At 38.7% G+C, this 20,946-nt stretch overlaps 1 protein-coding gene across 4 annotated transcripts; it reads left to right on the plus strand.

The window, feature by feature from the left end:
* The first annotated feature begins 732 nt into the window (after window positions 1–732).
* LOC137200985 (choline transporter-like protein 2) lies at window positions 733–20,548 on the plus strand. 4 transcript variants are annotated; one of them, XM_067615759.1, is made up of 22 exons: window positions 733–894; window positions 9,131–9,179; window positions 9,268–9,341; window positions 9,449–9,533; window positions 10,561–10,645; window positions 10,801–10,914; window positions 11,086–11,146; window positions 11,346–11,469; window positions 11,634–11,717; window positions 11,827–11,939; window positions 13,775–13,906; window positions 13,994–14,093; window positions 14,287–14,379; window positions 15,364–15,448; window positions 15,706–15,968; window positions 16,066–16,160; window positions 16,528–16,631; window positions 16,738–16,811; window positions 16,925–16,995; window positions 17,534–17,622; window positions 17,793–17,877; window positions 18,435–19,543. In XM_067615759.1, exons 1-22 carry the CDS (start codon window positions 867–869, stop codon window positions 18,635–18,637), a joined length of 2,211 nt encoding a protein of 736 aa, XP_067471860.1. In that variant the 5' UTR covers window positions 733–866; the 3' UTR covers window positions 18,638–19,543. The 4 variants fall into 4 exon arrangements, with proteins under 4 accessions (XP_067471860.1, XP_067471862.1, XP_067471859.1 ...); XM_067615761.1 differs by lacking the exon at window positions 18,435–19,543 and adding an exon at window positions 19,733–20,548 and having other exon boundaries at window positions 734–894; XM_067615758.1 differs by lacking the exon at window positions 733–894 and adding an exon at window positions 6,580–6,980.
* Window positions 20,549–20,946: the final 398 nt, after the last annotated feature.

Below are 20,946 nucleotides of genomic sequence, written 5' to 3' on the forward strand. Positions count from 1 at the left end.
ATTCATTCACATTCTCTCACACAACACAACACTTTTAAAACTTAAGTACAATTTGCTGGTAATTCTGCTGTTCTTTTAAGTAAAATCATGAATGCAGGATTTTTACTTGTAACACTGCAGTATTTCTATACTTTTACATGAGTAAAGGATCTTCCACCTCTGCAGCCTATAGCAGCTGTCGTGACTCACAGAGTGCAGACTTAGACAAGGCAATGTTAGGCCTGTAGATTGAATTATGAATGAATAGATTGTTTGTATAATTAATGTTGTCTTGAATTTCATGGGCCTGTAAAAGTTATGCTATGTCAGTGCTATGCTGCACTCTTTGCAGTCGAAACTGAATTTTGACTGTGAATGTCAAAATATTATAATATAATTACCAGCCTATATGTTTACTGTATTGGCAATCCTCTTTGTATAGGGTAATAGTTATTCAACTACACCTATATAAACCAAACAAAAATATATTACATATTTGCTAGAAGTTTATATCATAATAAATATTGAGACAGATTAAATTTTGTGTCTTGTCATTGTTTATTAGACAGTTATTGCAGCTCAATGGACAGTTGCGCCTGTATAAGTTAACGGTACGAGACATGAAGACAGAAATATAAACTCCCGCCTCCCTAACGCTGATTCGTTTATCTCCCCGTCAATCAGAAAATGCTGCACTTGTATTGGTCGGCACTCTCCTCTCAGGACTCCCCCTTTAAACGTTAGTAGGACAGTCAAGATTTTGAAGCGGACTTCTACGAAGTGTACAAATGGGCAGAGGCGCCACTCAGTAACCTCTGTCAAGGCTGGAAATATGCTGTAGTTGTCGTTGAAGAGCAGCTTTGGACTAGAAGAAACGCTCCTTAATCATGGAACTGGAGGAGAGATCGAAATATGGTAATTATTTAAAAGCATGCGTGAGTTTATTTGTCCTGGGATAGCTAGTGTTAACGTTTGCAGTCTGCGACTTTATATGTTGGCTTAGGTTAGGTTTGCTAAATAACATTACTCTTGGTTAGAGCAGGAAAAGCTCTGCTATTTTCAGCATTTAAAGTGTTACGTCTCTTGTGTTTTGCTTTTTATTGTCCTCAGTTAACTTATGCATATGCAAATCTAAACATTAGCTTGTTACCAATTGTGAGTTCACTGTCCCTACAGATAACTACGCTTCATGAGTACAGTTTCGTTTTGTCATGTTTAGGAAAGCAAGCTGGTGGTCAAACTGACTCGTATATATTGTCACGGTGTACAATGTCCCAATTTAACTGGTGCTTGTCCAGTTGCTGCCACATTCCTCAGACTGGTATGGCAGGCAGCTATGTATAGAGCATAGCTTATTAGAAAATACCTCATACATGTGAAGAGGGTCTCTATTTGTCGAATAGTTTGCCTTCAGTCTCTCCGTGTAGTGTTTCTTATAAATATTAGGCTCAGTTTCATAGACAGCTTACATGCTGTTTGTTTTAAAATCTTCCTCCTAATTGAAGTATATCTGTATTGTTGAAGACAACTTCTCTTTACTTACCCAGATTGCCACCCTGGAGTTCCTAAGATGTGGTTGTAATTTATACCCTCCTTACCACAAATACCCCTTGTAATTGTGTTTTCATAGTGACACACCCTGCTAGTATGCTGCTGTGTGATGGAAGGAGGCTGCCCATAAGGGAAGTGAAGTTAATAGAGAGAAATTAGGCAAGAAATGATTCAAAGAAAGAGAAAATAGCACTGTAGCGAGCATGTTTACTCCCCAGAGGCCTTGATTTTGGGTCAATAACCTCGTCTTCTGTACACATGACCAAATTAAATGAACCGTTTCAGTTTTTATAAGTGATTCTGCAGTTTATACTGTCCTGCAGCAGCATGTCCAGTGTATTTAGCTTCTGCAGGATGTTGACAAGAAGGAATGAAAAACAACAAGAGACACTGGTTGTGTCCCATTTCTCCCAGTTTCAACATTCTTCTCTGCACACACCCTTTTCCACTGGTTAATATGATTCACATCACCATTGCTTCACAATAGGCTGGACAATACTCTGTGTGTGTGTGCTTGTTGTAGTAATAAGCAAATAGTTGGGAGTTTTTCAATGAAAAATTCAACACAGAGCAGGATGACAAATAAGGGGACACATAATTATATTTAGACCCATGAGAGACATTGGTTGGGACTTGGCAGCAAATGCAATTAAAACATGACTGTGGTTTGTGATAAGAGCCTCTAGGAAGTGCAACATGCGCATTAATATTTCTCAGTGCAGCTCGAGACTTTAGGCAAACCAGCTAAAAAAAAGAGACAACTAGGACTACAACTAAGAATTACTTTCTTTATTGATTAATATGTTGATTATTTTCTGGATTAGTCGATTTGGTCTATTAAATGTCAGAAAATGGTGAAAAAGTTGATCACTGTCTCTCAAACCCAAAGATGTAACCTCAGATATCTTCTTATGTCCCCAGCAACAGTCCACAACTCAAAGATATTCATTTTACTATCATAGAAGACTAAAGAAACCAGGAAATATTCACGTTTGAGAGGCTGCAATCAGAAAATTTGGACATTTTTCTCTTAAAAATGCCTCAAAATGATTAATGGGTTATCAATACAGTTGCCAGTCAATTTCCAGTCAATCGACTAATCGATTAATTGACTGATCTTTGCAGCTCTAGAGATAACAATAACTAAAGTGAGCAGGTCTTCAGTGCCACGTGTCTTCTTTTTTAGAACAGATGTGTGAAATGAAACATGTGGTCTGTGGATTTAACCAGTTCAACCGGCTTAACTGTCATTTCTAACTGGGCTTATACAAGAAGAGTTGTGCATCATACATTCTCATTTCTCCATGCATGTTATACTAAACATCTCTGGCTACAATTGATACTATTAACCTTACATCACTTTCTTCTTCATCTGGGCTGGGAGCAGTTGCCAGGAAACCAGCAGAGACTCCAGGAAGTTCCCGTTTCTAGCCAAGAAATACTGCAACACATTACCCACTCTAAAATTTTGTACTTTGGATGTTGTATGGATTAAACAAACATGATATAATGGCAGCTCCTGGTAGGCTGATTTTCTTTCTCTGGATGGAGATAAGGTAGCTATTTCCTCCTGTTTTCAGTCTTCAAGCTAAGCTAAGCTAACCGACTGCTGGCTCCAGCTCCAAATTTAGAAACAGACATGACAGTGGTTACAATCCTCTCATCTAACTCTGCAAGAAAGCGAATAAGCGTATTTCCCACAATGTTGAACTACTCTTAACTTTCCACGGGGGAGAGCTTTGCAGAGACGCTGTAGGATCGCCTGCTGCTTCACATGTTGGAGTAATTTCAGGCTGAGATATATCAAGAAACCTCAATGACAGGATCTGAAGCAGCCATGCAGCCATGCAGCCATACCCTGGTGCAGATTAGGTGTAATTATATGCCATATTTAGGAGAGTGGTTTGAAACCTGATCCCCGACCTCCCTGACCTGTGTTTCATGTCTGTGCAGTTTGTTAAAGCTTACTCCAGCTACATTTGCAGATTTTTGGCCTAGTTCATTGATATTCACTTCACTTTCTGTACTGTACAGTACAAAGTAACAAAAAAAAGCTAAAAACATGCCCGCCATTACAACCACCCGTTTCCACTTAAATGTGCTTGATCACAACCCAAACAGGATCATGTGACTCTGCTAACAGTCTAGCAGTTCTGCCAACTTTCCGACAGTCTGGAATACAAAGGCATGTTCAGAGCAGGGCAACACTGATTGGTTATTAAGGTCAGGGAAAATTAGTTTGGGGAGGAGATACAAATGCAAGGCCACCCCAGTGAGCTCTCCTCTTCTTTCATCTGCTACCAGTCAGTACCTTGGTCTTTTGATCTTGGCTGGTCTCACTGACCAACCAAGATCTCTTTGCTAATAGGACAACAGCACATTTTTGGAATTTAAAATCATAATCATTTTCCCCAAATGTTCGTCTCTTGAAACGTTTTATTTTGTCGTCAGCACCATACGTTTATGCCTGAGAGGTGAGGTCATACTGAGAGTGAATATCATTGTGTTTGCTTCCTCTTTTTCTCCGTACTTTCTATTTCAGTCTAATTCATACAGCTTACTGGCATGATTGGATCTAGGGGTCACTTTCTGTCTTCCGTGTCTAAGTTACAGTTATAGCCACGGAAGGGTGGAAAAACAGAGATAAGGGATAGATGTTGTTTGGTCCCTAGAGTTCTCACATTTAAAGGGTTAATTTTGTAAGAGGATTATGTACTGTCAGAGAGGCGGTTACAGATCATGTTTGATAAAATCTTGTTCCCTATTTTAACTGTTGTGCTTCAATGATGATTTTCTAAATGAGATATGGATGTTGAAGGTAACCCTGCTGCGTGTGTGTGATTGTGTCCTTTTTGAGATCTTAGCTTGGACTTAAACACTCCACACCCTGTTACTGTAATTAAAGACGTGGGAGACAGGCAGAGACAACAGCAGCTGTAACCTTTGGATGATATTATAGACTGCCTACCGTATTGTCAGACTATGATATCACAGTCCTTTTTCAGTAGACAGGGCCCTTGTACTTCCACAATCTTTGGCTGCACTGTCTTACTTCAGCAACTTACTACAGCTTTATTTTAGCAACTTTCAGTTCTCAGGCACTACAAGCAAAAAAAAAACACACGCTCATGCTACTACATAATACAAAGCACTTCTCAATTTTCACATTTAAATTGATTTAAATAGGTCAGAAAATTAGAGTTGAAAAGTTTTCACATAATAGTGGGATTCTGTAAAGATTTCGTGAAACTGGAGTTGAATCGAGCTTTTTCACAGCAGACGTTCTGACCTGTCAAACACAGGTGTAACAGATAATCCCTCCAGTCGCTGTGACGGAGCCATCATCATTAATGTTATGAGTTCCACCTGTGCTGTCCCTGCTGTGACGAGTCAGCATGTCTGCTATGAAAAAGATCTCGTTAATGTTAATTCAACAGAATTCCGTTTGGATACTCTTACGCAAGCATGCTTGTAATTGTTATAGTTTGAACACAAGAATGTGTCCGGGGGCAGAGGATGATATTTTATTTTGGCTTCCAAAGAAAGGAAGAAAACTAAAAAAAAACACATTAGTGTTGCACGGTGCACACTAATTTTTATAGATTACTTTATGGATGTGAAGGGTGGTGGCCTGGAAATAAAGGAGGGAAGCTCAGGAATGTCAAGGCACATAAGGCCATGTCCAAAATAAAGTTTTGTTTGACTTTCACTTCCTGTGAAACAGACAACAACACACCCAAGTATTAGACTGTTCATGCATTTCTTCCTTTCTACCTGTGATGAATTGTTAAATAATAAATGACACAATGAATAGAAACATAAATACTGTGCTTATGATCACAGGACACAAATGCACAATAGCCTACTTGTTAGTAGCGTTTCATCATTAAATGAAAGCTCTTACACATGTAGAAAATGTCATTTTTAATGATTCTAATGATTGTAGTGAATGAGACGAGAGTTGCACAGAGTTGGTTCACTGGAATTACAGTCGATCCCTTGAAAAGCTTTTAACATCCAGCTAGAAACATTTGCTCAGTCTCCACCCTGCTTCCCACTGACACCATAACAATTTTTTATCATTACAAAACTTACCAATAATTCATTTAGCCTTTTTTTAAAAAATTTTTTTTTTACTTCACCTCACTGTATTGTCCCACATTTCTTCAGTCCAGACAAATGAAAACTGCACTCGACTGTTGAACCTATAGCACAGTTAACCACAGTTCAGCAGCAAAAGAACAATAGGTGGAAATAACTATTGTTTTGTTGTGGTGCTTGTGGTGTATCACATCTAGTTTCATCATCCAAGAAATCTAATTCCCTAGAAACCATTAATCTCTGTTTGAGAGAGTCACTCCATGATAAAATTGTTTTGTCTTAGAAATTACAACAAAGCCAGGAGCTCCTGATGTGGCGTTTCCATTCGCAGTAACATTGGTCATCAAACAAGAACAAAATGGACGGAAACAGCTGAATTTTCAATTTCTGTCAACATCTGTAAAAATACTGTACAGTGTTTTTTGGCATTTAGTCCATCTGTGGACTCTTTGTTGAATTATTGGATTCATTTCACATATTCTGATTGCTGAGGACAGAACAGAGTGATCCAACATTTATAAGGCACAATAAAAGCAGAAAAAAACAGGAGCTAGTAAAAATGAAGCTGTTTGAATCTAGTGCAATACTGCATAGTCCCCACAAGATGGGAGAAAACCGTGTGAGAACAAGAGATCCTTTTTGAAGCTGCTCTACAAAGCAATTTAATGGCAATTATTCAACATCATAAAACAAAATAAAAAGTCACTTTACTGCAGATGGTTTTTGCAACCAAAAATATCCTGCAAGCACACCTGAATCTAATCATTCCTCCATCACAGCAGCTACACAAAACAACACTGGAGGCAAGAATTCCTCCTTGTTTTCTGCAAACACATGTTTCTGATAACGCCGACGCAACTTTTTTTTTTTTTTTTTTTTTTTGTTTTCCCTCCTTATATACAACAAAAGTCCCTGCCCTCCTTTTTCAACACAGCCACGCCTTCCTGTGGATCAGTTCACTGGACTGTGTGGATTTGCTCTCTGGAGAAACAAACAAAAAAAACCTGACAGAAAGAGACTCTTTTGGAAGTGGGAAGAGAAAGAGGAAGGGAGATGCACAGGTGGAGCACAGATTGGAAAGAGGCACTTGTTTCAGGATAAACAGGGAAGTCTGAGGCGGAGCTGGCAGCTGCCTCACAGCTATTCAGGGACAGGTTGAACTGGTTTCTCCCTCCACAATACCTGCCTCTCCTCCGCTCTCGATCCTTTACACCAGCCGAAAGAGAGGAAGGAGTGAGCCACATAAAGGGGCTGTGGAAGGACAGTAACAGGGTTTCTGTACATTTCAGCATTTGACCCAGAAAGAAATTTCAAGATGCCTGAGGAGGAAGAGTTTTATGGAAAACATGGTAACCACTCTTCTCACTTTAACTTTTATATTGACAGTTTTTTCATTCTGATTTCATCTAAAATGACTCGAAGGTGAGATAATTCTCTAAATGTTTTAAGTGGTAAATCTGACTAAAAAAAAAAGAATCTGTGTCATGAAATATGTCAAAGTGTAAAGAGTTTTGAATGAAACCGGAGCGACAGTATCAGTGTGTCGACCTTGTGGGGAAAGTATGGGTGTGCATGTTTGTTTGTGTGGAAGCGGCTACTGTTGGCACTTCTGCTGATTATACAGGTGTGTGTGAGAGCAGGGAGCTCTATTATCAGTGTTTTTCTCCTGCACAGTCGTTTCCATGCCGTGCGTGTGTTTAGTTAATCATTGAAGGAGCTGGTGAGTGAAGATTGGTTGCTACAGCTACATGTTCAAATTAACAAGGTCTCCCTTTCCTGAAGTTAAAACTATGAATCTGTGGTAGATTTTTTTTTTCCTACATGTTTATGATCACCAGCGAAAGTGCACAGTCAAAATAATACCAGCATCCTTCCATGTATATGAAATACAACACCTATAGTCTGTCGAACAGGAAGATGTAACTTCTCTAAGAGCTTGTCCGGTAAATGCTTGCTGCAGCATTGTTCCTTTTGACCACATACATAATTAATATGCAAAGACGCCACGGAGAATATCATTCTCCTCCGTCTAGACTCTGAGCTGTCAGGATCCAATGTTACATGCTACACATGTACATACATGCTATGGTGGTATGGGGTAGATGTGAGTGTTTTTGAGAGATTGAAAGACCTGATAAGACTGCCATGAAATCAAAATATAGCATTTTGAAAATGAAAGCATCTTTGTGTTTCTGAGCTGTGGGTGTTTTTATTTATTTATATATTTATTGCTCTTCAACAATAATGTGGCTCATTGCTTTATGACTTCCATCCTGGAGAGCGCCGACCGGCTTAGTGAAACTTTTATCAACTAATGTTCCCTGATGAATGTAGGTCGGAGCTGGAGGACTGCTTTGCTTAGATAAGAGATGCTCTGTGTCCTGGTTCTGACATGCTGACCTCAGATAACCTGCAGCAAACCTCTTGTTATCATTCAAATTTTTATTCATTTTTTGGAGCAGTACAGGACATTTACACAGAACAGAAGACGGCCATCCCTTAACATAGAACCATGGACTCAAAAAACGTACGGTCATTAATTAAGATATTTACATTCTATTGTAAGTTCAGTTTAACATACAACCAAAATTGAACCCATGTCTCTGTTGTTTCCTCCCTCCAGTAGTAATTCTTCCCAACATGTGCTCACATGATGAAATAACCTGCAGCAAACTGTATTACTAAGCCTGCAATAATCATCAGATCCCACTAAACATCAGCACACAGACCAGACACTGCCGACTACTCAGAGTCTCACATTGACATCAAAGCATGAAAAAAGTACCTCCTTATGGCAGTGTTTAATCTCCATGCAAGTAAACCCATTGATGTGTTGGGAATTATTTAAATTAATTCAACTGTAATCACACTAGGAACTTTATGAATGACAGTCCATTTGGAGGACTTCCTGTTATCACAATCAAAATGACATAATTCTTTACAAAAAAGCTGAAGTGACACTAATTTATTCAGAGTGCTTTTTTTAGTCTGAATAAGTGACTGTTTTTGGCTTTAAATTCAAGTTTTACCTTTCAAAAAGTGCGCACAATTTAACATAACTCAGTTTTGACATAAATATACTATCAACATGACATTAATGCCTTGTCAAACTAAATGTAGTGCATTAAGTGATTTAGGCCCCCTCTAGTGGCTGCACAGGTTGTGTCGGCTCTGGCTTTCACATGTGTTTGCTTCTGCTTAGTCACCAGGGAGGAATCTGTTGGGTTGCCAGGCGCGTCTGCCTGGAAGGAAAAGTCATCTGATAAGGAATGGGAGGACGACTGGGGCGTACTATTTCTTAACCTTTAATCCGCTTCCTTTTTAAAAGCCTCCCTGCACCTTCTTGACTCAGTCGTGAGTGCAAGGTGCCTGAATAGCTAACATAGAGACAGTGGTGTTGTGTTGCAGTTGCATAGGAAGTCTCACCGAGCCAAGCTTTCAGAAGTCTCAGTGCTAAAAGCTCATTGAGTGATAAATGCACTTCTTTCTTTTTATACAGGCGAGCCAAGGAAGTATGACCCGACCTTCAAGGGCCCGATCCAGAACAGGTGAGCCAGAGGTGTGATTTTTACAAAAACAAAAAGAGTCCAAAGAATTTTTTTCAACCCTCAAAACTTTGCTTTCTCTTCACTCTAGGGGCTGCACAGACATTGTGTGCTGCATCCTCTTCATCCTTGCCATACTGGCTTATATTGCTGTGGGAATACTTGGTAAGAAAACAGCACTGCAGATTGGTTTAGCTGTAAAAATACAAACCAAAATCTACCGATAAAAAAATACAATTTTATGTACCCTTTATCTTTTTGTGTGCTTGAAGCCTGGTCCCAGGGTGACCCCAGGAAGGTGATCTATCCCACAGACAGTCGAGGCCAGTTCTGCGGGCAGGCTGGCACCCCACTAGAGTGAGTAGCTTTCCAAGTATATATTTGATTGTTACTCTGCTGGTCATGTTCTTACTTTGAGAGTGCACAACCACAGTGACGTGCTGCGAGCTTCCATCCAAATCAAAATGCATTGCACAACTCTTCTCCAGTACTCTATGCTTTATTCTGCTTTTTCAGCTATCAGGGTGTAGTCTTAGGCTGTTCCCAGTTTCCTCCCATAAATCACCATAGAGACCAAGTATATAAAACTTCATCATAATCATCCTTTTCTTGAAAAAAAAATAAATTACAAAATATAATCACTCTTACATACAAAAATAGCAAGAGAAATATAAATGACCATAAATGCAAAACATATAATATTGCAACCATCTTTTCAGAATATTCTCCAGGTAATAAGAGCTTTCATCTTAACCCATCAATTGGTAAAAAAAAAAAAGGTTTAAGATCCATTTTTCAACACTAGGCAACGCATTCTTTCATTCTCATTTTTTAAAAACAGTATTCTCAAATCTTTTCCATCTTTTAACATTTAACAAACTCAGTCTGCGGTCATCACATCCATCCATTAACAAATTTTCCAATTGTTTGAAAAAAATCATGTGCATTGACAACACATATTAATCCAGCAGACTTGTTCAAATTTAGTTTCTCATTTTTTGCCAAATAGAGAAACTGCTGCGTAACAGAAAGACGTTCTGGATTTCTACAAGTCTCTTTTAGACAATCCTTCTCAATTCTTATATATTTAAGGAAAGAGCCTGGGTCCTCCATAAAATTAGCTGCAACTGAATGGATGTCTTTTTTACATCTTGTAATCACATGAAGACATTTGGAGGACATCTTATCAAAATCAAAATTACATAATTCTTTACAGAAATGCTGAAGTGACACAAACTGATTCTGAGCACTTTTTTTGGTTTGAAGATGTTTTCCCTTTCAAAAAATGTGCATCTTATGGTACTTTTATGTTCCACTACACTTTGATTGAGACTAAGAGTAAGAGATCTTGCTTTAACACTTCACTTCTCTGCCTTCATAACAGGAAAAAGCCGCTGTTGTTCTACTTCAACATCATGAAGTGTGCCAGCCCCATGGTGCTGCTGGAGTTCCAGTGTCCAACCACACAGGTTGTTCCCAAACATTGCCTTCTTCTTTTTATCACCACAGTCTGAAAAATAGTTAGTGTTAGCTTTCAATCTCCTTGCTGTGCTACATTTGTATCCAAATTCTGACCGTTTAAAGTGGGTTTTTTTCTGCGCTGGAATTGTTGCTTTGTCCTCAGATGTGTGTGGAGAAGTGCCCCGAAAAATTCATGACACTGGTCAAAGCCTACAGCAACAAAAATGACTTTGACTACTACAAGAACTTCTGCAAGGATGGTGCGACTAATACAATGGTAGGTTTCAAGTATTAAAGTCATGCTGGTAATCTTTTTCAACCTTGTTGGATGCTTCTTTCCAGTGTCACTCTATGCTACCTCAGTTATGGATTAGATATAGTAAGTCTGTCAGAAGCTTTTCACGCACACACACACCTTCTTATCTGTTTTGAATATTCTGTGTTTCAGGGAATAGCGGAAATCCTGAGGTCAGGTCTCTGTCCTTCCATGCTTTTCCCCAGCAAGCCCTGTGAGTTGAATCTCTATCCATTATCTGTCAAATATTCTTCCTCCCTGCTGCTACTTTCTCCTCTTCATTGCTCTGTGTCTGTCTTATATTTTACACTCATTATCTTATATTTCACATCTAGAGAGCTGGTGCAGATCTGTAAAGATATTTAAATTGACAAGCTTTTTAAATGTTTGTCTTTTCCTCTACTGTCCTCCAGTCACCCGCAGGTGCTTCCCGGCTTTGGGCCAGAAAGGAGGGGTGATAACTGTGGGAAACAGCTCTCACTTTGACGATGGATCCGGAAAAATGAGAGATGCCAAAGATCTTGTGGATGGAGTCAAGTGAGTACCTCATTGGAACACAGATTAAGAGTGATCCTTCATACTTGCTTGAAATAGCTGTGTTAAGCTGTGGTTTGCCCCAACCTGCAACATTAAATCAAATATTACCTGAAGAGGAGCTCCACGGTGCCTTAACGGATAAACACACAGGAATCTTTCCACAGGAATGCCACTGTGGTTATTGAAGCTCGCCAGGCGGTTATGAAAATCTTTGAGGATTACACGCAGTCCTGGTACTGGATCCTGTTGTAAGTCTCTAACCAACATTAACAAATCTGCTTCCTGCTTGTCTGTGAAGAATGAAACATCAGCTGATTTCACTGCTCACTCTCTTCTCACGCCCTTCAATCTCTCTAGAGGGTTGGTTATCGCTATGCTCACCAGCCTGCTCTTCATCGTCCTCCTGCGTTTCCTGGCAGGGATCATGGTCTGGGTGATGATTGCCATGGTGATAGTGGTCATAGGATATGGTAAGGGTTGGAGCACCTAAGGCTTTGTTTATTATATTTCTCATACTCACCTCAAAATGCCTCAGTACTCCAGAGGCCTGGTCCAGAATGCAAACTCTGAACCTCAACTCGCCTTTGAGTTGAACAAACATGAGATGGTGTTTGGTTCCAGAACCAAAGTGATCAAAGTTAAATCAATAATGTATGAGTTTCTTAACTCTGATGCCGTGTCCCAATTTTGAGGAAATGATGCAATACCTGTGTCGTCAGACTTCAAACTGCAACTAAAGAATGCCACTGCAAATTAAACTTCACAAAGATATGTTTTTTCCAAAATAAATAATGGCTATTTTTCCTCTCTGAGATGTTCCTGGAGCTTTTTCACCACACTACATGATTAGTTTTAATGTTATTCAGCTGTGAGCAGCTCATCCATTTCCTTTGTGCACTGTATTGTGGGAGGAATAGTGTGCTGCTTAGACTTAGTGTGTAGTATGGATTTCTGACACAGCTTGAGTTAAGTACATGGTGAATGGAAAAAAAGCCATCATTAATGGAGCTCCTATACTGCAGTATGATTCACCATGGCAACGGATAAATAAAGGGCAGAGCTTTCAGTTTGATCCAGAGGAGCTAGAGATATTTGTGTGTGTGTAGACAGATTATGTGCATATATCTGAACACAGCAGCATTAGTATAAGAACGTGAGTGGGGAAACGAGTCAATAAGTCAACACTTCTTCAATTTTTATTCAGATTAATCCACTCAGTCATCATTTACCAGACTTGAATATCTTTAACTGATGAGAAAGTGGTGGAATATTATACATTTATTTTTTATAAACATTGATTTTAGTATGGGATGCACTTAGGAGCAATTGAAGATGAAACACAAAAGTATAGATCAAACAGAAGTCCTATTTTACCAATAACCTAATAGGCTGACCCAGTAGTAATGATGATTTGCAGTTAAAAAGGCGTTTAAACTGTGAATAAAGGTTTTTTAGATGTCTTTTACATATTTATCTCAGTTCAATGTCTATATTTCATTGACTGCTGTTTTTTTAACTGTCCCTTTTAACTACATTTACTTTAATTAAAGTATTCAGCTCCACCAAAATCCTGCTCACTCAGGACTATTTACATATAATCTCCAATAGCGTATGATAACTGATGTAAATGATCTACCATCCATCCAAAAACACTGCTTTTTAAAATGACTTAAACAAAGATTACCACATAATGTGCGATAAATGTTTCAACAAAATGCACTTTTTTTGAGCTAAGGGTGAGGCAGACATTTAAAAGTAAGGACAGAGATTGCTGTTCAAAGAAATGCACACGTAAGCAATAATGTTAGAAAAGATGCTTGTAAAACCCTACCAGGAGTTTGATATCTTCTCTTGATGTTAATCTCTGCAAATATAATAATATTTAAATTTTATAAGTAATATTGAGTTTTGGTGTTGACTGGATCATTGAGGAAATTAAAAAGCATGTGAAGATGGCTCCTTCAGGCTCGTCTGGAGGGTAACTCAGGGTTTGTTGAGTTACCACTGATCCAGAGTTAAAGTGATCTGGAACAGAAAACTCAGGGTTAACAAACTTCACTAAACCTGCTTCCTGGAACAGACCCCAGTATTCCTTCAGGCCCAGAAGCAAATTCCCTGATGTCTAATTTTCCTTCTTTTTTTTTTTTTTAAGAACTGTTTATTCTCATGCATAGACATTATAATATGTTTTAATAAATGTTTTGTTCCTGCTGTGTTGCTCTATTTATATAATAAAGTTGCTAACCACTGCTATTTAAAAAATGCCATGTCTTTCTGTTCTGGTGTGTTTATTGTTGCTGGTTAGGTATCTTCCACTGCTACATGGAGTATGCTGCCCTGAAGGGAGAGGCAGGCGCTAATGTGACTCTACAGCAACTTGGCTTCCAGACGGACCTCTCAGTCTACCTGCAGATTAGACAGACCTGGCTGGCCTTCAGTCAGTACACAGCACATAGCCCACATGTTTATAGATGTTGCTCTGTATTTGAGACACCCACATGACCTCTCCACCCTTCTCCTTTAGTGATTATCCTGGCCATCGTGGAGGTCATCATCATCCTACTGCTCATCTTCCTCAGAAAGAGGATCCTCATTGCCGTCGCTCTCATCAAAGAAGCCAGCAGGTCAGACATCACATTAGAGCTGAAAGGATGGGTTAGGAGTGCAAAAACAGATCAATGACAGTTTAGATGTTAAATTGTTCTGAATTTAAAAAAAAAAAAAAAAAAAAAAAAAATCCTCTTCGTGTGATTTGTACTAATGGATTAAAAATGTCAGGATGTGGAACCACCAGTGATGCTTTTGTTGTGTTCACAGAGCTGTCGGGCATGTGATGTGTTCCCTTTTCTACCCACTGTTCACGTTTCTCCTCCTGGCCATGGTCATCGCCTACTGGGCAGTCACTGCTGTGTATCCTTTCAAGTCACAGTCACTCAGTGTTATTATTAATCAGGCTTTACTGTAGTCAAAAACCTAAAGGCACCTTTGGAGTGCAATGTCATCATCATGGGGATAGCAGGCAGAGAAAATGAACACTGCAACACGTTGTGCTGTCGTTCATTCAGGCATTTAACCACCAGCTGCTACAGTAGAGTGATTTATATTTTTAAAAAAAACAAAAAACTCTATGTTCATTTTGCCATTGGTTATTTTAAAGAGCACCTCCAGATGAGTCAAAAGTTTGGACAGACTTTCCCATTCCCTTGTATAAGAAAGTGTGTCCAAACTTTTGACTGGTACTGTATATAAATATTCTACTTTGAATGATAATAATAAAGTGTAAGTTTCATACTGGACCATTATGGGCTCCAAACTAGCTGTGATGTCACAAATGCTGCTCGTAGGTACGTGCCTTGAACTCAGCACAGAGAAACTTCCCCCTTCAGCAGATGTGAAAGCAGCCTTCAAACTCTGCACATATATCAGTGTATAGTGAAGCTCAAACATCCAACTTAAGTCACAAGAAGCAAAACACATTTTTTGAGTGGAGGGGGGACTTAAAACGAATTATAACAACTTGATACATGAGACAAACACAAAACACACACATCAGCAACACCTGAGATGAACCATATTTTACGTTGATAGTTTTACAGGATAGTTGTTGTAATGCAAGCAACTGGCAGCTCAGTTTGAGTAATTTTAAAAATGTATTGAATAACCATCCAGTTCATTTTGAAGGCCAGGTCAGACAGCAGGGGGCGACATTGGTTTTGTGTGTGCAAATGTATGAAGCAGAAATTAGCCGGTAGGGTTCAGACACATCGACATGGACCTGAGGGGAGGAGTTGATGTAATGTAAGGTATGGCCATGATAGAGGGATGTTGAAAGAGTCTGTGATTTGTAGTTCTTTAAGTTGTTTCGATTGTAGTCCTTGACAAAAACTGATTTAGTTTCTTGTCTACCTCGAATGAGCCCGTCTACAAAATCTTCAATGAGACGGAATGTGAACACTCAAGAGAAACTTGTGAACCAGCGGTAAGTTTTATCTGTCAGGCAGCTCTTTATCTCGCTACAGTTCTTGAACAATCTTAATTTTGACCTGTTGAGCCCTGATTCCTCACTTGAAAATTTATTTTTGACATCATCACAGATTCTGCTTGATTCAACACTTACTTAAAGCAATTTGGTTCTCAACTTACGTGAACATTTATGCATCATCACATTAAATAGAAACATTCTGGATTTCTAAAGTGTGTATACCTTCTCTCACTATAACCTGTATCTGTGCTCAGAACTTCACAACTAGTCCCATGAAGGCACGGTGCCCAGACTCAGAGTGCCTTTTTGCCTTCTACGGCGGAGAGACCGTTTACCACAAATACCTGATCGGCCTGCAGTTCTACAACGTGTTCCTCTTCTTCTGGTGTGCCAACTTTGTCACGGCTCTTGGACAGATGACCTTGGCCGGGGCCTTTGCCTCGTATTACTGGGCGTTCGTCAAGCCAGATGACATGCCCGCCTTCCCAGTGTTTTCTGCCCTAGGGAGATCTCTCAGGTGTGTATGTTTGTGTGGTTCTTGGTACATCTACCATCCATGCTACATGTTTATTTTCTTCTACATCGTTTCACATGGGATTTGTATCTTGTTTTAGGTATCATACAGGAACTCTTGCGTTCGGCTCCCTTATCCTCTCCATCGTTCAAATCATCAGGGTTCTGCTGGAATATCTAGACCACAAGCTGAAAGGTTTGTTACTTTTGTGGAGTACAATATCATGTAGATGTCTGCTCATGGCTGCAATCTGTAGTTTGTATAACATACAGACCTGAATTAAGCATTAACCTTTGATTGAGCTAGTAGGGTTTACTCTTATTGGGACAATTCACATAGCTTTAAAAATATCAGTGAGGTAAAACAAAATTTGTTGGGTGGCACAATGTTTCTTTCTCATACTGTAATTAATGGACCAAAGTGCAAAAATAGCAAAGGCCAGACATACATTTTATACAAACAGACATACAAATTAACCAGTTAATTTCTAATGTGTCTTTAGGAAGAACTGTCTCCAGTGTTTGTTAAATGCTCACTTATCTGTCAATTGTATCATCAACAGGGGCCCAAAATAAGTTTGCTAAGTTCCTGTTGTGCTGTCTGAAGTGTTGCTTCTGGTGTCTGGAGAAATTCATCAAGTTCCTAAACAGAAATGCCTACATCATGGTGAGTGGCTTATTTACTTCTTGGCATTATTCAAATAGAAACATGCTGTATCATTTGTAATGTTTAGGTGTTTGGCTTGAATGTAATGAGTGCATTTGGCCTCTAGGTGGCAATTTATGGCAAAAACTTCTGCACCTCTGCCAGAGATGCCTTCTTCCTCCTCATGAGGAACATGATCAGGTGAGTGTAAATGCTGCTTGCAGTTGTATCATGTTGCAAGAAATTGTAGCTTTCATTATTTTTTTAGTCTCTTTTTTTTTGCAAAGGATAAATGATTCCCTTTAATCCCTCAGGGTGGCTGTCTTGGACAAAGTTACAGATTTCCTCTTGTTTTTGGGAAAACTGCTCATTGTTGGGCTTGTGGGTGAGTCTGTATTTCATCCTCATTCTTTAAGCCTGATGTGTTTCAGATCTAGAGAAGCTTTTCCTGAAGAAAATCAATCTGTTCAGTTTTTGTATGACGTAGTAATATGAACACTTACTGATCTTAATTGTTGATAGAATGGGTGTGAATTAAGGCTTTAAAACACTCAATATTAGACTTTGCACAATATACTGGTTGTGTAATATTTACACAGTGACTGAAAAAGGCTGAAAAAATAGTTTGTACCGTATACAGGTTCTTAGTTATAAATACAGTTGAACTTAATTGGTCTCCATAGCCAGTCATGCAATACATAGCTCATAACGAGTCATAAGAAAAGTCATCATAATGAGCTTATGTTCATGTATATGTTCTTATGTTTGATCAGCGGACAATACTGAGCATTTTGAAATCTCAGTGGAGTTTTATCAATTCAATATTTAAATAAAATCCCCATGAAGTTAACAATAAGAAAAGTCATATAAACTATCTACCAAGCATTGTGCTCAAAGTTTTTTTCTTTGCTGTTCTTCTACAGGAATCTTTGCCTTCTTCTTCTTCTCTGGGAGAGTGAAGGCCTTTGAGAATACGGCTCCCCATCTCCACTACTACTGGGTACCCATCCTGGTGAGTCTGCTGCTGCTTTTGTTCAGGAACAAACTACTATTATGTAACAAAATCAATCAAAAACAGACCAGAACTGGTGTTTAATTTAGTTTTTCTTGATTTTTCTGGTTCTGATCCATAATGGAGCTCTGTGTGTCTTATGTGTGACATGTGTTTCTTGTCCTTACCAGACTGTGGTGGTTGGCTCCTACCTCATCGCCCATGGATTCTTCAGTGTTTACTCCATGTGTGTGGACACTCTGTTCCTCTGTTTCTGTAAGTAACACCTCCTCCCTCATTTTCGACATCCATGTATAACTTACAGATTGTGTCAGACGGACTCCACAGAAAAGAAACAAGCAGACATGTTGCAACAGATTTTGGATCATTCAGGACTCAGATGTAAAATGCAAATCTTGATCAGCTGAATCGAAACTTTCCTCACACTTTCTGAATTCTCACTTTGCTTTTGGTGTTGGGCTGTCACTAATTCTAAACTGCATGGATATGGTGTGCCACACTTTAAAATGTAACCATTTCGAAGTAAGTCTGTTGCTTACAGTGTGTTAATCTGAAAATTGCTGCTGCTCGGTGTTAAACTGTAACTTTCAAAATAAGAGATGCCTGCGGGTGCCGTTGCTTGCTTGCTATTTGACTTTCTTTCTCTGTTTGTCTCTCCCTTCCTTTTTATCATTTCCCACAATCCACCACCTCTCCTTCCACTTCCTACTGGTGCTATAACACCTTTTTTTTCCAACCTTATTTCAATGCTTATTTTCTTTTCCATTCATTAACATGCACAAATACAAATACACATACATACACACAATAAGGTGAAGACCTGGAGCGCAATGATGGTTCAGCCGCAAGGCCTTATTACATGTCCTCAACTCTTCACGAGATTCTGTGGAAGAACAAGGCTGAGGATCCGTCTTCATCTTCTGCTCAGCAACAGGACGATGAAGACGTCCAGTTGAAGCAGCAGCAACAGCAGCAGACTCAGGAGGACGCAGCTCAGAGAGGAGGAGTTTTGTGAACAAAGACACACAGATTTGTCACTGAATTACAGGCACAACAAAATCCATGCGACACTTTTTTTTTAACCATTAAGGTTCTTAAATTAAAATAGTACGGAGCTGGAACTTTGTTGTTGCCCGTTTGGGATATTCTCCTTTTGCACTAAACCATTTCACATCATCTCACAGAGGCAGTGGCAGCGAGTCAGTGTGTTGCTTAAGGACACATTAGGAAACTCCTTTTTATTCACAACTGACTGGTGCATAATATTAACTGCCTTTCAACACAAGGAAATGTGAAATTGGATGTAAAGCATTTGTTTTCTTAATCAAACATCAAGCATGTCTCAAGGAGTGAGCGCTGCCTAATATACACAGGAATACTGTATGTGGGTCATTTTTTGCATGATTAATGAGGAGTCGATGAGGTTTAGTTAGTTTAGAAAGTTTCTCTTGTTGACAGCCAGGTCTGTCCTCACATTTGGCGAAGTCGTGCTTTTTTGCCTTTTTATCCTCCTCCCTCCCACTGCCACTGGCCAACAGAAACTTGAAACCATTCATGTGCCTAATTTACAGTGTTAATGTTGGATTTTTTGTAAGTTTTGACTTAAAATTTTAAGAGTACCTAATTGTTTACAGTCGATGCAATCAGAACCACATGATGATCAGTGCTACTTCTTTAGTGTGCTGTACTATGAATGCACTTTAATTTGTGTTCACACTAAGCCATAATAGATTTGTATCTATATTAATGAATACTGGTGATTTTCTTGAAGCTTAATTTGAAATTTTTACTGTACAGCAGTTTAGTTTTACATTCAGTACCTCTTTACAAAAGAATGTGTAATTAGTAGTGTAGCTGGTTTAATAAACAGTATTTGATAACAGTGAGTCTCCACTACATAAAATGAAGGAATTTAAAGGTGGCTCTGGTGGTGTTTTTTGTATGTTGTTGGTGAATGTCTGAGCTATAAATCTTCATATGTTTGTTAATAGAACATCTCTCTGCAGTTTTGTGCTACTCCAGATGTGCAAGTTATGAAAAGTAGTTTGAAAAGAAAGCTGTGGTTCCAATTGCTTTAGTTTAATGCCGTTTTGATTTCATCTCTTTCCAGTGGAGGATCTTGAGAGGAACGATGGGAGTGCAGAGAGGCCCTACCTGATGCCCGAGAGCCTCCGCAAAATCCTGAATAAGAAGAACAAGACTCAGCAGGCTCAGTAGAGCGCTTCCTCTAAGCATTAGAGATGCAAGGACGTTTTGGTTTCTTTTATTTTTTATACCATCAGTCACCTGGAGCCTACAGGTGATGATCACTCGTGTCATTCTTTGTATTTTGTTTCAACCAAATATTTTATAAGTTCAGTCCAACATGTGTTGTCCCCTCAGGTCTAAAAAAAAGGGCTTCACGTTGCCACATGCCTTGGTTTCTAAGGAGTGGGGTGCTTTTTTTAAAAAAATGATGTCATATATTCAATTTAGAGTTTTGTGGATTTTTAAATTTGAGATTATTCATTTATATTTGGAATGCAGTCAACATCCAAACAAGTGTTTTTAGTGTGTTACAAATTTTTATTTTATCAGAGAAGTAGCTTAATTTCAGCATGTTTTATTTTTTCATATTTGAGTGTTACATGAAGGTAAGCTTAAAAGTAATTATTGAAGTTTCAAATATCTTTGTGCTTTTATCGCTGTATGTTTTTAATTTTCAAATGTGTAATCATGTAATATATGAATAAATATTTAACCTTATTGATACCAAAGCCATTACACTACCAGTCATGCATAGTTGAGGCCTTATCTACATTTATAGACTTTTACATAAAGCAACTGATGCTGTGGTGAAACTTTATCAAAAGCAAAATGTATATTGACGTTAATGGTAATATTTCAGCTCTTATTTGATGTTTTTGAAGTAAAACATAGTTTTGTACGTCACTGTTTGACTGTCTCTCCTTTAACCCTTTAGTCAATTCCATCTTGTATGCTTACTGTGTGTGTGTGTGTGTGTGTGTGTGTGCAGAAGAACATGTGCATTCACTAATCACGTTCCTAAACATCTGTTGTCAACATATTTCATGTGATCTGATCCATTAGTAGAACAAATTTGTTTGTGGATGAAAAGAAAACATTTATTTTAGTCCTGTGCTACTGTGACTACAAAAGAAATCAAATCAAATATGACATCTGGGGTGTATCATGCATCATTTTACTGTAACCAAAAGTCAAAACATTTGACATTAGTCTTAAAAGAACTACATGTGGTTCAGTAATTCATTGCGTGACAAAAGCATTTAATCTAATTAAAAGATGTTTCAAAGTTCTTTCTTG

Source organism: Thunnus thynnus, chromosome 17 (genome assembly GCF_963924715.1).
Source record: "Thunnus thynnus chromosome 17, fThuThy2.1, whole genome shotgun sequence".
NCBI classification, from domain to species: Eukaryota; Metazoa; Chordata; class Actinopteri; order Scombriformes; family Scombridae; genus Thunnus; species Thunnus thynnus.

Coding starts and splice junctions, on each gene's coding strand:
- LOC137200985 (XM_067615758.1), top strand. CDS start 6,947: ATGCCTGAGGAGGAAGAGTTTTATGGAAAACATG. Junction 13,907..13,993: donor ACAGACCTGGCTGGCCTTCA/GTCAGTACACAG, acceptor CTTCTCCTTTAG/TGATTATCCTGGCCATCGTG. Junction 16,161..16,527: donor TCTAGACCACAAGCTGAAAG/GTTTGTTACTTT, acceptor TATCATCAACAG/GGGCCCAAAATAAGTTTGCT.